This window comes from Elgaria multicarinata, chromosome 1, assembly GCF_023053635.1.
Source record: "Elgaria multicarinata webbii isolate HBS135686 ecotype San Diego chromosome 1, rElgMul1.1.pri, whole genome shotgun sequence".
NCBI lineage: Eukaryota > Metazoa > Chordata > Lepidosauria > Squamata > Anguidae > Elgaria > Elgaria multicarinata.
In genome coordinates, this window is record NC_086171.1 from 183,900,333 (window position 1) to 183,916,566 (window position 16,234).

At 44.9% G+C, this 16,234-nt stretch overlaps 2 protein-coding genes across 5 annotated transcripts in view; both read left to right on the forward strand.

Annotated features, from left to right (window-relative positions):
* The window catches only part of DYNLRB1 (dynein light chain roadblock-type 1), a 545,722-nt gene that overhangs the window by 220,437 nt on the left and 309,051 nt on the right, over positions 1 to 16,234 (forward strand). The gene's annotated exons all lie outside the window — the stretch shown is intronic.
* Positions 1 to 16,234, forward strand: part of TP53INP2 (tumor protein p53 inducible nuclear protein 2) — a 38,040-nt gene that overhangs the window by 10,925 nt on the left and 10,881 nt on the right. For all 4 annotated transcript variants that reach the window (XM_063145289.1, XM_063145297.1, XM_063145305.1 and 1 more), the window contains exon 2: positions 12,162 to 12,523. In XM_063145289.1, the coding sequence (XP_063001359.1) occupies positions 12,400 to 12,523 (124 nt within the window). In that variant the 5' untranslated portion in view covers positions 12,162 to 12,399. The remainder of the gene's footprint in view (positions 1 to 12,161; positions 12,524 to 16,234) is intronic.

Here is a 16,234-nt window from a genome sequence, read left to right on the forward strand (position 1 = left end):
TTGGGATGGAGTCAGTGTGAGTGGCTGTGGCATAAGGAGGGATGTCGGAGTTTGTGAAATCTGTCCCTTGTGTGTTTCATGGATGGTGTGGTGTCATTCATTCCAGCATCTTTTCACAGATGGATTCAAGAATTTTTTATGTGTAAAAATGTGTAAATAATTCCATAAGGAAGTTCACAATATTTTACGTAATTTATGTTAGTACGTAACATTTAGTATTGTCCCCCATTGCAGCCAACTTTTCCCCATGTATATTTTCCAGCATGGTCTCAGGCGAAACTTGTGTATTTTCCTGCAAATAAATTGGCATAAATTTCAGGAAATTACTGAGGGTACTTCCAGATACCAGCTCCTATTACTACCAAACAAAAGGCGTTTTGCAGCTATTCCATCTTTCTGTTCCAACCTTCTTTCCTTTTTGAGGAAAGCAAAGTGACAGAAGCAGCACCAGGGGAGGGGGGGGACAGGGACGACGATGACAGGAGAGTGCTATAGTGGCAGACTACGATGTGTGGATGCCCTGCAAAACTCAGTGAATGGGACCGGGTGATTGTAGGATAAACGACTTACCTGGAAGACCCCTGAGCCCCCCTTTTGTCCCAAGTCTTCATTGCTGATGGAGTGATTTCACCTGTTTAGTGCAGAGCTGCTAACACCAAGATTTCCCACTTTAATTCCTGTCTCTGCCATGTGTAACTTTGAATACTCTATTCACAGTGTCATCCTATGCCTTTCTGCTCAGAAGGAAATCCCAGTGAATTCATTGGGAGTTACATCCAGGTAATTGTGTGCAGGATTGCATCCTTAATCCATTTGACCTCGGCTCCCTATTTCCTCCAATTGATAAGATGATTACAGTAAAACCGTAATTATCCACACATTGGTTCTCTTAAATTCCATGTTACCAGTAATTGCTAGAGGACTGTAACATCATAGGGACTGCTGTACGGTGTGGGGATGGGGAACCTTTTTTGATCCAGAGCCTGGAACTTCCCTACTACCCTTGGACCAAACTGACAGGCCAGAAGATATCAGGGGAGCTTCCCCCTCCCCTGTGATGTCATCCAGCCTACCCCATCCATTTTGCCTTTCTCCCTGTATAGGGAGGCACCGACATGCATGGAGGAAGGGCCCAGGTGGTATTTGGAGGAAACATTACTGTATAGTGAGTGCATACGTGTGCACAGCATATTTCATTAGAGTGTGCAACCAGGTGTTTTTTTTTAAGGCAAACATTTATTGAATACTCAATCATAAAGGGCATTATTTTATTCATTTATTAAATGAGCTCCCTGCTGGAAGTGCGTGTGTATACTGTAGACACTCTGGCAGAGAGGTTCCCAGCAGAGCGATTCCTTTTCATTCCTGCTGCCAGGAGCAATCGTGTTCTCTTGGAAACAGCAGTTCTTCGGCATGGCGGCAGAGCAGCTGGAGGGCAGTTCCCACTGTGTCTGGATCCCCCTCTGGATCCCTATTCAATGCCCCCCTCAATTTGGTGCTTATTGCTTGAGACATTAGGGTGTGCTTGGGCACACCCAGCACACCCCTTGCACACACTTCTCCCACATGTTTTTAGATGGTACCCATGATCCAAATAAGAAGCTATTCTGTGCCTAGTTCCGTATTTCTTCGATTGTAAGACGCCATCGATTGTAAGACGCACACTAATTTCAGTACCACCAACAGGAAAAAAAAACCTAAGACACACCCGTGATTCTAAGACGCACCCCATTTTTAGAGATGTTTATATGGGGGGAAAAGTGTGTCTTAGAATCGAAGAAATAGTACTTCTTTGGTGGTCTGAAGTTTTGTTAAGAAGTGTATGTCTAGCGCTGACATGAGATAAGCATAGATTTCCCAGATCCCTAAATTTTACCTGCTTATGGTGATATGTCAGATTATTTAGAAACAAACCTCTATTATTGTTTTTTTGTTTTGTTTTTAACGGAGCAAAATAGTTTTATAAACACATGTCTCCCTTTCTCTTATTTGCTTCTAGAGTTGTAGCATTTCAAGCTCAGTCATGTTTGGAAGGATGTTGTGCAAGGAGACCGGGACTGCGGTCTAGAAATTTCAGGACTGCGTTGCTAGATGTTGCATGAGGTAATCTCACAAACTTCTGCTGTGGGCATCCCGCAACATACAGATACTATGAAAGGCAGCTTAGAATCCTGACTTCTTTTAGTGCCTTCAGAACGATGAGGGAAGTTAATAAAAAATAAAATAAAACTAGGAAAAGATTTCAGAGCCTCTTCTTCAAAAGGTGAAGGTGATAGCACTGCATGAGAAGCTTTGTTGTATTAGCAGCGTATCTTTCAAACCCTAGATTTTTGATGCAGGAGAGAAGCCCCCAAATGAGGGCTAATCAATCCAGGAACAATGCAACCATTTTAGTGCTTGGCAGCTACTAAAAAGTCTAGATCTGAGGTCTATGGGTATCTCCCTTGGTGCCTGCCAGGTTCCCTGCTGCTCCTGATTTTTAATTAAAAAAAAAAAGATTTTTAAATAAATAAATCTTGTTGGCCTGCTTACTGCAAAGTAAAAAGTCAGCCTCCAGAGATGGTCTATCTTTATTTCCAGGAATAAAGGGCCCGGAGTCCTTCTTAAAAAATAAAAATGGTGTCAACCCAGTGTGTTGTTCCAACTCACTGTGTTCATTTCAATTGTGCTTTTCCATGAAGTAGGTACTGGAGCACAAAACTCTGGATTCAAAAGAATGATTTTATGTTTTGGCACTTAGAACCTACTTCTGCCTTGTGCTTTGGTTCTTAGACAAGTTTTTTTTTCCTTTTAGCCTCAGCAGATTGAAGTGGTCAGTCATAAAACACAGACGAGAAGGATCTTGGAATTGTTGTAGGTCACAAGCTGAATATGAGCCAACAGTGCGATATGGCTGCAAGAAAAGCAAATGTTATTTTGGGCTGCATTAATAGAAGTATAGCTTCCAAATCGTGTGAGGTACTGGTTCCTCTCTGTTTGGTCCTGGTTAGGCCATATCTAGAGAATTGCGTCCAGTTCTAGGCTCCACAATTCAAGAAGGACGCAGACAAGTTGGAGCGTGTTCAGAGGAGGGCAACCAGGATGATCAGGGGTCTGGAAACAAAGCCCTGTGAAGAGAGACTGAAAGAATTGGGCATGTTTAGCCTGGAGAAGAGAAGATTGAGGGGAGACATGATAGCAGTCTTCAAATACTTAAAAGGTTGTCACACAGAGGAGGGCCAGGATCTCTTCTCAATCATCCCAGAGTGCAGGACACGGAATAATGGGCTCAAGTTACAGGAAGCCAGATTCCAGCTGGACATCAGGAAAAACTTCCTGATTTTTAGAGCAGTACAACAATTGAACCAATTACCCAGGGAGGTAGTGGGCTCTCCCACACTAGAGGCCTTCAAGAGGCAGCTGGACAAGCATCTGTCAGGGATGCTTTAGGGTGGATTCCTTCATTGAGCAGGGGGTTGGACTCGATGGCCTTGTAGGCCCCTTCCAACTCTACTATTCTATGATTCTATGTACACCCAGCAGCTGCCTCTCCTCCATGTGAGCCACCATTTATATTAAAAATGGAGGATCTTTATCTTCATAACAGTAATATTGTGCATAATATGGCAGTTTGGTAGTTGTCAGTGGGGCAGTGAAACTGGTGCAGGTTTCAGTCAGAACCAGTCAGAAATCTAAAGGAGCTCTCCAAGGTGTTTTGTTCTAACTGAAACCCAGAACAGATTCACTGCCCCACTGAGTTTGGAGCTACCAGCCTCCCCTGCTAGTTTGCCTTCTGGGAAATAGGTGTTTTATGACTACCATGCCTATGATGGTAGGCATGTTGTCAGTGGGAAGCTCCCTCATGACAGCCATTTTGTGAGAGCACCCATGACACACTCTCAAAATTCCAATTTTCTGCTCTGGCGCAAAAACGTTGGGGACACTCTGCCCCCTAACGTGTTCACTTTCACCTGCTGCAGCCCATGCTGAGATGATCATGTAGGATGCTTTGTCATATGCTAAATCCAGCTTTTAGCATGACAACACCATTAACCCTAGTTGTGTTAGAATGACAAGAGCTAAATTCAATGTCTGGTGATGCATATACACGTGGCCAAGCTCGTACAGGATGTGGTAGTCAGCACAGAGTGCTGCTGTGCATTGAAATTATTGTGAGGGGTAAAATGAAAGACCTCAAACTTTCTACGTATTAAAAAAATAAAATGAAACAGAGTGATGCTTTGCAAAGGGATGTGGGATACTTTTTGAAAAACTATTTTCTGAAGCTTTTGGGATGGCCATCCTGTGAAACAAACATCTTTTGAAACAGAAGACATTTTCCAACAGTTGTGCCAAATTAAATCCCAAATGCAAGAGCTTTAAAATCCTGAAGGCATATTGTGTTTCATTTGGTGAACTTTGTTTGCGGTGGTCTCTCGCCACTTTATAATTAGACATGCACTGTGTTCATGCATTCTGCTTCCCACATGAGTAACATCATAGGGAGAAAGAGAAGGGTCTGCGCATATTGGCCATGTTCCTGGCAATTCATGCCCAGCCAGCCCTAGTGCCATGCTCTCCATGCATTGGGGGCATGCCTGCAGAGGGGAAGCCTGCTGAATGTGTGCAGACTGCCCCCATAGGGGGTCCACATGGGGAGAATCCAATGTGCTAACGTCCCCCAATTCTCTTGCACCCTGCAAACTCCATTGTGCAAGCAACCCCCACTACTTGTGTAATGGCACTTTTGTGCTTCTAGGCCAACCCAAAAGGAGTGGAAATGCTCATTTCTGGAAGGAGGCAGGTTAGCAGAGTTTGGGTAAGGGAACACCGCTGACCTGCCTCCTTTAGGAAACAAGCATTTTCGATCATTCCGGGGCTTCTCCTAGGAATCTCTCTTGTGTAAGCAGTGAGTCCCACTTGCACAATGGAACTGGCAGGACTGATAGCTTGCGGAAGGGGATTTGTAGGGCGGAAAGGAATTGGCAGGGGCATAAGAGCCCCATTGAATTCTCCTTATAAATTTCCCCAAAAGAGGTAATACATCACTCAAAAAGAGGATTAAAGAAGTCACCTATTTGCATAAAATGTGCACCTGCAAATTTATATGTGTAGATGCACATTTAGCCATTGTTGTTGCTTAAACAGAGATACAGTCTGTCTCCGTTGTGTGGCAGGTGTGATCAGGTGACCTGTGAACCTACCTGTTCAGCCTGCTGTCTAGGTTATAGCAGTCCTTATGGTTCTTTCACTTTAAACCAGAATTGTACAGGACAGCCCTTTAAACAGAGGACAACTGCAAACAGAGGATGCAGCCTTTTAAAAAAAAGGACTGTCCTTTGTAAAAAAAAAGGGGGGCGTATGGATGCCCTATGTCTCCATGAGTTGGAACTCTGATCACACAGTGTTCTGTTCCATCTCTCATGGTGAGGCTGTTTCCATCATCACTGTTTGGAAATTACATTTTCCACAAGGGCACATCCTTTTAAAAAGGGTGGAGAGGGAGGGGGAGAAAACAGAAACCGATGTCTTGTCACGGGTGAACATTTCAGCTAGGAGCCCGACCCACCATATCCTCTCTCCACTATCTGGATAGCCTGTTCTTTCTCCCTCTCCCCATCCCCCGCCCATGCGGATGTACCATCTGCATTGCTCACGTTTCCTGTCCTCCTCAGCTGTCTCTCAGTGCTGTGTGACTTGAATGTACACTCACCACCCCCACCCTGCAGTCCCACAATCCTCTTTTCAATGTCACTAATGTGACTGAATTTCAGGAGGGATTTGCTGATTGGTCGAAGGGCTGAAAAATCCATCCTTGCCCTTTACTAAGAGCATGGCTGAGCTTGTTTATGAAGGACTCTGCTCAAGGCTGGAATAGCATGGCCTTAAAGGGACCCTGGGCCTGGTATATTCAGGGACTCACCAACATGTATTCTAATACACACACACACACACACACACACACACAGAGCGCTAGTTTTCAAACCTTATCGGCAGTTCTCCACACCCTGGTTCTGAGAACAGTCTGCTATTCATGCAAGGGCCTTCAAACGTATTAACAGACCACAGGGAAAGCAAAATCACCTCTGGACACAGAGCTTTTATTGTTCCTTCTCCTCCATGTCAGGAAGTAATTCACCAGCTAAATTTCTACTGTTAAAAACACAAATGAGCTCCCTGCTGGAAGTGCATGTGTATAAAAGAGAGAGAGAGAGAGAGAGAGCCTTCCTCAAGCTGTGGGTGTGTTAGGTCAGGGGTAGGCAACATCTGGTGCCCTCCAGATGTTTTGGACTACAACCTCTATTATCCCTAACCATTGGCCATACTTGATGGAAATGTAGTTGAAACCATTTGGAGGGCACCAGGTTGGGGAAGACTGAGATAGACAGATGCCCTATGCAGATGTTCGCCTGCTTGGATGTCAGGCTAAAATAGAGAAGAGGGATTGGGTGTGTAAACCTTTGAGTGTGAAGGTTTGAAAAGGGCTCTGTAAGCACGTTCTGCTGAATAAGGCAGGAGTCATGATCACGGGAGATCTGTCAGTATGTTCACTTGAGCTCTTTCTAGAACTTTGCGCTCAGTACACAAAGGTCTAACTGGAAGCTGGACAAATTCATAGAGGACAAGCCTATCAATGGCTACTAGTCCTGATGGCTATGTGCTACCTCCAGTAAACCTATATACACCAGTTGCTGGGGAACATGGGTGGAAGGATGCTGTTGCAGTCATATCCTGCTTGTGGGTTTCTGGTCAACAGAAATGTGGGAACAGAATGCTGGATTAGATGGACCCTGGGTCTGACTCAGCATGGTTCTTCTTATGTTCAGATATTTGCTGCCTGACACTGAGTGGCAAATGTCCCCAAGGGAGGCATGTCGCTTACCTGGTCACTTTCCTCCATACTATCATGAGATGTACTGAATTTCTATTTAAATTGTTATAAGTAATTATAATTATTTCTAAATTAACATATGTCAATTTTATGCAAATCAATGTCCTTTTGGGTGGTGATAAATTTCTTCCTTTTTGGAGATTTATAAGTTTGGCGTTCAAGTTGCCACAGCTACATAATGAGTATGAATAAATGCCAGCCTGTTTGTCGCACCAACTTCTGAGAAAAAGCGCTCTACCATGGTTCTTCTGTGCTGCCTGCTCCTCCTATAGGATTCATCCACTGATACCTGGTTGGATATGTGTTGCTGGCATCATAATGGCTTCCATTGCAGCTCTTTCTCTAGGTAATTGCTGCAAGCCATCACTGTTGTGGGTAGGTCACCAAAGACACTGAACTGAAGGCTTTGGGACAGGGCAAAGGTCGTTATGAAGGAGGAAGGAGTGGCCATCTGCCCTTGAGCCAAATCATAGTCCTATGCCAATCCAATTGGACAGAACCAGTGGGATGGTGTAGAGTAGGCCTTGTGTAGTAAGCAGAGGTGATGGACGAAACTCTGGGAGAAAGGTGTCCATTCAGTAAGATGTGGGGCAAGTATTAACTTCCTTTAAAACTGTCAGATTGTGTTAACTCTTCTGGCTGGGAAATCACGTCCCACTAGCTGCGGTCAAAGAGCTTTCATTTCTGGGCTCTGAAACCCAGAGATCGTCTATGTGATGTGTTCTGTATTGTTACATCATCTAACTGGTTGAGACATTCATTCCCGGAGGTGAAATGCAGTGTTGCTTTACAATCTGGTGATGAAAGGGAGTGTAGCTGCTTATGCTAAAGCAAATGTTCACAGGAGCACTCTGGGGCTGTCTTGTAGCTTGCAGGGGCCCAAACTGAAGGAGGATTGCTCTATGGGGATCCACCTAATGTCAGATCAGAGATTATGTGGATTGTTGCATGTTAAAGGAATGGCCTAAAGGGCTTGCATAGTTATTACACTGTCAGACATGGGCCTGGTTCAGACAACACGCTAAACCATGCTGCTTAACCACAAAATGGTTAAGGGAACATTTTGTGGTTAAGCAGCATGGTTTAGCATGTTGTCTGAACCTGGCCTAAGGCTACAAGCATATATACCTGCTTACCTGGGAGCATACCCCATTGAACTGGGTGGGACTTACTTCTGAATAAATGTGCTTAGAACAGCACAATTAGACTGGGAAGACCCGGGTTCATATCCCCCACTCAGCCACAATGTTTACTGTTTGACACACTCTCTTTCTCCCAGCCTCACCTACCTTGTAGGGTTGTTGTGAGAATAAGAGCAGAGAAGCATATATGCTTGTCTCAGCAACTCAGAGTAAATAAGGGTGGGCTGAACGTTAATACTGTAATAATGACTGAACATGACCTAGAGCTGTGTTCCCCATTTGAGTTAGTCCTATGTTAGCTCCCGTCCTGGATCACATGTTTATGTCTAAGCAAGAAAGCCTATCATTCTGCTTAATGCTGTGAAATATCTATTTTGGAATAATCAGTAATATTTTATCTGCAGTATATAAAGAAATGAACATTATAGCATAAAGCAGTGTTCTTCAACTGGTGGATTGCGATCCAAAAGCTGTTGCCGCCATGTTGGGCAATTGTGAAAGTGGATCCCATGTTGCAGGTTGGGGGTCCGAGGTGGGTCTCGGGTCTGGACCAGTTGAACACCACTGGCATAAAAGACTGCCTGTGATCGTTAGGAATAGACACATCAGTTACTCGAACAATATACATTTCCTTTCACCTGCAAAATTCCAACTATTACAAACATTGCTTATGGGTGGTTGTTAGTGCTTCTGTTGCACTTTTGAACTGCATCTAGACCTGTGTAGTTTCCTCCACCCACCCCCACCCTTCAATTCCATTTCTTTGAGACAAAATGATATATATTTTTCTAGAGCAAGGGTTCTGCAGTTGACCTCCAGGTTGGATCAGCACAGTGTCTCTATAAAGTTTGTGTCCACTCACACTACAAAATGTTGGAAACTCCTATGCGTCGGTAGCACTGCTGCTATTCAATCTGGTACGCAAATACCATGTTTAAATTCAACAGAGTGTGGTGCTGGATTGTGAAATGTTTTAAACTACTCTTTAAAATTATTGGATTTAATTGGAATGGGATACTGTAGTTTTATTGGGGGGAGCATTTTGAATCCATGCCGCCTTGGGAGGGCTTTGTCCTAACTGTTAGGACCTCAAAGGAAGCATAGTGATATTTTAAATAAACAAATTGTTAATAAGCAGGCACAGTTACTTGTGATACACACTGTGCTGTTGATCAAGTAACTGTGCCTAACTAAAACGTCTTGCTTTTGGAATGGGTGGAAATTGAGCAAATAGACGATATAAGAGCAAGGAAGCTGTGGTACAGTAAGGTAATTTTAAGACTCCAGGCTTAATGGTCTTGTGCCCTCCTCCCTTTAGGTAGCAACATATATGATTTCACTTAGTTTAAGATGTGGTAAGCCAGCTCTACTGTGTTTGCACTGCTCATTGTACTGAGTGGCACCATGGACTTCTGCCCCAAAGTCCCACCCTTATGGTGCTACTGTAAGAAAGTTCTCTAACAAAGAAGGACAAATGTCCCTGCTTTGGAAACAATATCAGGGATCTGATCCATCACTGTTTTAGACCTTGAAAGAGAAACTGGCTCTTGAATGCCCCACCATCGTTTCTGGATGCATGTCTTGTCAGCTTTCAAATACTTTAAAAGATGTAAGGAAGGAAGCTGTTTACCTTATTTCCTGGGTTTAAGACAAATTGAAAGCCAGGGTAGTGTAGACTTTAAGAAGGCTGGACTTTGAACTAAGGACTTTCCATTTCATATCCTTGCTCAGCTCATGGGGTGAGTTGGAGTCAGTCACAATCCCTCAGCACAGGGTTGTTGTGAGAATAACTGAGAATAAACACTATGTAAGCCACCATGAGCTCCTAGAAACTGTGGCAGAGGTGTGGCAGGGGAGGTGATAGAAGAAGAAATGGATTTAAATTAGAGGTAGAAAACTGATCCTTGGTGGTGGTGGGGAACTTACAGCAGTGGAGCTACTTGCCTGGAGAAGTTGTGGAAAAGGTGTGGTGGAACTGCTGTTCCTGGCTTTTGAAATCCCTGTTTTCCTACTGTTAGTAGCAGCGCAGAAACAACCATCTTGGTGGTAATTACTATGGGATGGAAGAGGCTTTCACCTCCCCACATACAAATATATCAGTGACCTCTTGATCTCAACTGTTAGGAAGGGTATGTTTAAACATCTCTATCCCTGTTTGCTAAGATGTGAGGAGGGTCCATAGCTCAGTGGTAGAGCACATGTTTTTCATGCAGGAAGCCCCTGGTTTGATCCCTGGCATCTCCAAGTACAGCAGGGAAAACTCCTGCCTGAAACCCTGGAGAGCTACTTCCAGTCAGTGGGCGAGATGGACCAATGCTCTGACTTAGTATAAGACACCATCCTGTGTTCCTGTGTATGGCCCGCCAGTTGACACTGAATGCTGTCCTTGGGACAGCATGTTCCCTTGTTTTAAAGGAAAGACTGATCTTTCTTGAGGATCCTTTAGGAGTCTCTTCTAAGTACTTTTTGCCCTATAACAGGGAGCTGAACATGAAGATAATGATGATAAAAATAATAATACCATCAGTGTGCACAGTGTGTTATAGCAGCGGAGGGCAGACTTCCAGCATCTACTTTGCTTTCTACTGGAATGCCAAGGTCCAGCAACTGGAGCTGGATCTAAAATAGTGGCTGAAGGCGGTGGAGCCAATTACTGATTTCACCTCATGAGCCATACGTTGGGGTGTTACAAAAATGTACATCTACATCTTAGTTACTACAGATCTGGGGCTCTTATAGCCCGGTTTAGACCAATGTCCTTGTTTCAGGAGTTTTCCTTCAGTCATGGTTTTACCAGAACTCAGGTTTTATCAGAACTGTGTCTTTTAAAAAACAGTAACTTTTAATGTGTTTTTATTCTTTTATTCTATCCGTTGTTCACTGCTCTGAAATCGATAAGGAACAGTATATGAATATTGTAAATAAATACGAAGGGCTCTTGTTAAACAGCTGGGACTTGCAGACCTTTGCTGATTAACTGCAGGTCACTCAGAGATCTACCAGTAGATCCCAATCTACTTTCTTCTCATCTCCACTTTATTGAGTACAAGAGGGTAGGTTCCTGCCCTGAGGAGCTTACAATCTAAATGATCAATCCAGAGGAAAAGGGGAGGGGAAGGAAGGGGAGGCAGGAGTAAACAGGGAAGCCATGTGCAATTGTTTCAGTTACACCTGCTTAGGCTGGGTTGCTGGCTGAATTACAGTAGGGCAACTTTCTCCAATCTGGTGCACTCTGGGTCTTTTGGGCTTCAACTCCTAAGATTCCTGATCATTGTCCAAGCTTGCTGGGGCTGACAGGAACTGAAGTCCAAAACATCTGGAGGTCATCAAGTTAGGTAAGGCTGCAGTAGAGCACAGGAACCAGGCATTTGTGTCACAGATTCCACTGAAAAGGGTGTTTGAATGATGTAGACTCGCACAGATGTAAGAGAGTTATCGCACACGTGTTCTGGGAGTCAGTTCCAAGAATATGGGGCAGCAAGGGAAAAAGGGAGCAGGAGACTTTCAGATGGTGGAAGGTGGTGGATTTGGAAGAGGGAAGGTCACAGGCAGGGATGTATCCGGGTATTAATGAGCTACAGCATCTCTCTCATGGCTGTGGTTTGAGAAAGGGGTCAAAGGAAGCATGGAACAGCAATAGTCCAAAGCCCCAGAGGCAGTGGCATGGAAAGAAAGAGATACAAACATGAGCTCACAATATGCTTATCTACTTCTCCTTACATTATTCCCATAATATATATTTTCTGAACACCCGGGTGCTTAAATCAGCACAAGGCAGAGGAGAAGTCATGCTGGGTTTGTTGTCAAGTTTGTGAGGGAAGTAGGTGAATGTTCATAAAAGAAACGGGTGCTGTAGAAAAGCTCCCTGCCTAGAGCACCATGGAGAGGGAGAGAGTCTTTGAAGAGGTGTTTATACAGTAAAAGTGAGGAAAGCCCAGCAGGCAGCCCTGTGGTGACAGAGCTAAAAAGGCACCAGAGGCAGAAGGCAACATCAGGCAAATGGCCATGGCTAATTGAATTTATCATCCATGCAAGAGGATGATAAACTCTCTCTCCGATCTCCAGGTCATCTGAGTTCCTCGTGATTCAAAAAGATGTTGCCTTTCAGAGGGCCTGAATGAATGTTTCTTTTCCTTTTCTTTTTGCAGGCCTTTGCACTGAAGCCAAGTGAAGAACCTTATGATTGCACTATATGTAACTCAACTCAGCTAAGACTTCGCTAGGAAACAACCAGCTCCTCTGCCTTGTGGAAGGGACCGTCCATCAGTTTCCCCCAATCTTTCCTCCCTGTCGTTGGCCTCTTCTGGCTCCACGCACTGAAACAGGCATCTACAAACTCGTTTCCGTCTTTCATCCCAAACCCGCCTCAGAAATCATTCTCCAGCCATGTTCCAACGCTTCACCAGCCTCTTCTTCAGTGACAGCAGCACACCTGAGGACTTTGAGGAACCCAAACCCTTTGTCTCTAAAGAGGAAGAGGAAGATGGATGGCTCATTATTGATCTACCAGGTGAGATATGTTAGAGGAAATGACAGGCTTCGATCCTAGATGAGCCATGATTCTCAGACTGGAGAATTGAGGAATAGTTGCTTTTGGAAACTGGAGCTTCTCCCTGATGACTAGCAGCACAGGTTTTTGCCATGATAAATTCTTGTTTCTGAGGGAAGAGAGGTGTCCATGTGCTTGCCTTACATTTGAGGGAGCATCTGGAGTGGGGCCTGGTCTCCGTCTAGCTATAATGTAGTTGTGTCAAAGGAGGGATAACGAGAGGCCACCAGTCCTACGCAGGGACTGAGAGGTGAAGGCAGGGCTGGCTTCAGGGTTTTGAGCACCCTTGGGCAAGGCACCCTCAATGGGCCCCTTCCCTCAGAAAGTCTGCCTTCGCACTGCCATTGCCATCAGCTGCTCTTGCTTCTCGTTTCCTCTCTCATTATTGTTTGCTGGGCAGGCAGAGAGCCAGTGAGAAAGTAAACAGTGGCATCTGCTGCTGCTCCTTCTCACCCTCTACCATTGTCTGGGCCAGAGGGAGAGGCAGGTGACCAGGCAGGTTGCAATTTTGAAGAGGGGGGCCACTCCAGTGGGCCCCTGCTGGGGTGTAGGCCCTTGGCAAGTGCCCAACCATGCCTACCTTTGACGGGTGGTGGGGAGCATGCAGGCCCCTACTAGCAGGAGACATGAGGAAGCCATGGAGACAACAAGTGGTTGTGGCCAGCAGCATTATGGAGGTGCATGGCTGCCCACTGTCTAGCATCCTTCCAAATCCCGCTTTCATGTCTAACCCAACCTCCAACTTAAGCCTCCTCAGATTGCCATTTGTATCTGTATTTTTCTAGCCGAAATCACATGTAGTGTCACAATCGTAGAGTTGGAGGGGGCTTTTAGGCCATCTTGTTCAATCCTCTGGACTTCCAAAGTTAGAGTGTCCCTAATGGATGTCTGTCCAGCCTCTGCTTGAAGACCTCTAGTGAAGGAGAAACCACCACCACCTCAACGTAATTGGTGCCATTGTCAAATGGCTCTTACCATCAATACATTTCTCCTGATGTTCATCTGAAATTTCCACTCCTATAAGTTAAGCCCATAAGATCTAATCCTGTCCTCAGTGGCAGCAGAAAATAAGACTTTGCCTTCTTCTATGCAAAATACCTCTTCAGATATTTGAAGAGTTCTATCATCCCCCCATGACCCAGTCTTCTTCAGACTAGTGTCATTAAAATGGCATATCGGAGGATTTGGCTCCTGTCTGCCTGAAAGCCTGGGAGAGTAGAAAGATCTGTTTGAACTTTTCTACATGAAGTATTTATTGTGCACTCATGATTCCTTACTTATAGTTGTTTATGGGTTCTTTAAACAACATCATGATCCTCCAGTTTTTTTAAAGAACTCTTTCCCGGGGGGCAGGGGCAGTTTAGAATAGGGAAAATGGGGTATTATTTCTGAAAGCACTGTTTCTACTTGTGTATTTGTGCTTCTCCGCTACAGCACAATTCCACCAAGAGGTTACGTAGTGGAAAAGTAGGAAAGGAAAAGTTATTTGTGTAGAGCTCAGATCTCAATTCTGCTATGAAACTGAAAGTAGATACAATGCATAGACTCATGTAGAAAAGCTGTTTAAAAAACATCTGTGTTGTTGATGTCCCTGATGTCTATTTTACAAACCTAGGAAATTTAGATTGCAGTCCTTTGTATGTTTATCCAGGGGTAAACCCTGTTGAACACAGTGGAAATTAGGGTCAAATTACATGTTACGTTAATGGCATGTAACCGAGGCCTTCTCTCTCTCTCTGCTTTTTTTTACTCTAGAGTAAGTGCACACAGCCCCCAATTCATATAGGATCCCTGCACATTGGAAGGGGAGGATTAAACCTTTCCCCATTTTCTTCCCAAATTCTCCCCCACCCCCATGGAGCAGGGGTTAAAAAGGGGGGAAGCCTCAATTGACATCAATGGGAATTGCTGCCCTGCCATTGCTAATAATAGTGCTGGAACAGTTTCTTTCCAAAATCCAGGGGAAACCCCCAAAATCTAGTTAACCAATACTTTTACTATGTCAAACCAAAATGCCACCAAAATCTGTGCAAGCTTTTGAGTTCTCCAGAGCTCTTCATTGGGTTAGGCTGCCTCTTTTACCACCAGCCTGATGAAGTTTTCTGGAGAACTCAAAAGTATGCACAATTTTTGGTGGCATTTTGGTTGATCCTAATAAAGGCATTACCTAACTCTGGATTTCAGATTCCTCCCTCCACCCAGGATTTTGGATCTGTAATTTGCAAGTAGTTCTACTTTTCCTGCTCTAGCAATGTTGAATTTGAGCAGCCGGTCCTCTTTCCCCCGCAACTATCCTGGACATGGTAGTATGATACAGCAGCACATGAGGGGAAGGAAGCCGGCATCTGGGCAAGTGGTTTTCCCTTGGGCTTGTCTTATGCAACAAACATAAACTTCCTCCTGAGTTGGCTATTCCTGACTTATCTGTTCCCAACTTAAAAATGCCTTTCTGCTTCTGTACTGAGTATCGAGCCATTTCTATATGCCTAAAATGGAAGCAGAGAGAGTGAAGGTTTGCTGCCAAGCGCAGTCAGACAGTTAGCTCTGCCTCTACAGGCAGATCCCGGCACAAGGGTTGACCTCAGCTGGCAAGTTAGCTACCTCCTTACCCGATGTATGACTATTGCAACAGAGCCTATCCTAGCCATGATAGAGCCCTGGCTTTAGGCCAGCTATAGTTTTGCTGTGATCTTGGGTCCCTTCCCCTCCAGGACCCAGTTGTGCCATCATCTCTCATCCCTACCATCATTTCTTCCTCTCTCTCTCTCTCTCTCTTGCCTTTTGTTGCTTCTCTTGGCAACAACAGCACTAGCAAGAGTATCAGGTTATGGAGTGTTCTTGATAAAAGTCTTGTCCATCCAGTGGATGGCACAACCTTAGGCTCTAGGCTGGTGTTCTTTACTGCAAGACCCAAGGGCCACAAGTGGCTCCTAGTCAACTCATGTACAACTCTCCACCTCTCTCTACTCAATCTCTCTTTTTGCAGTAGCTGCTCACTCTTGGCAGGAGCTCTCTAGCTTTGCTTTAGTGGGGGGCCAGCTGCTGTGATCTGGGCTACCAGTAGAGGTTTTGGAGGTGGGGAGTGAGACCTGCCACTCATCAGCAGTAAGGTGACCAGGGGTGGGGAGAGGAAAATGAAGGAGCAATCAGCCAATTAGCTGGGGAGTGAGGGTGGGGGAGAAGTTCAGAAGACAAAGAACATATATCCATGACGCAGTATTGTGGAGCAGCCCCTCAGTCTTTGGTGGACCCCAGGTTGGGGAAAGCTGGTCTAGGTCAGGGGTACATTCTTTTAAAAGCTTATCACACACAAAAACCCACCTTTTCCAGGTCCCACTTAATAAAAACACTCACATTAGGAACACCTTAGCACAGAGGTGGGGGAAATGTGGCTCTCCAGATGTTGTTGGGCTGCAATTCCCATTAGCCCTAACCAGCACAGGGAGTTGCAGTCTAGTAACGTCTGGAGGGCCACACATTCCCCATTGCTGCTTTAGCAGGTCCAGACTTGCTGGCTGATATTTTGATCTGTGCATCCTTCCTATACACACCCTCCCAAGGATATGCAAGAAGCAATGCTGTTTACTTAGAGAGAGAGAGAGAGAGAGAGAGAGAGAGAGAGAGAGAGGGACTCTGCATTCCTCCTGTCAATCAGAGATCTAATTATTGCCA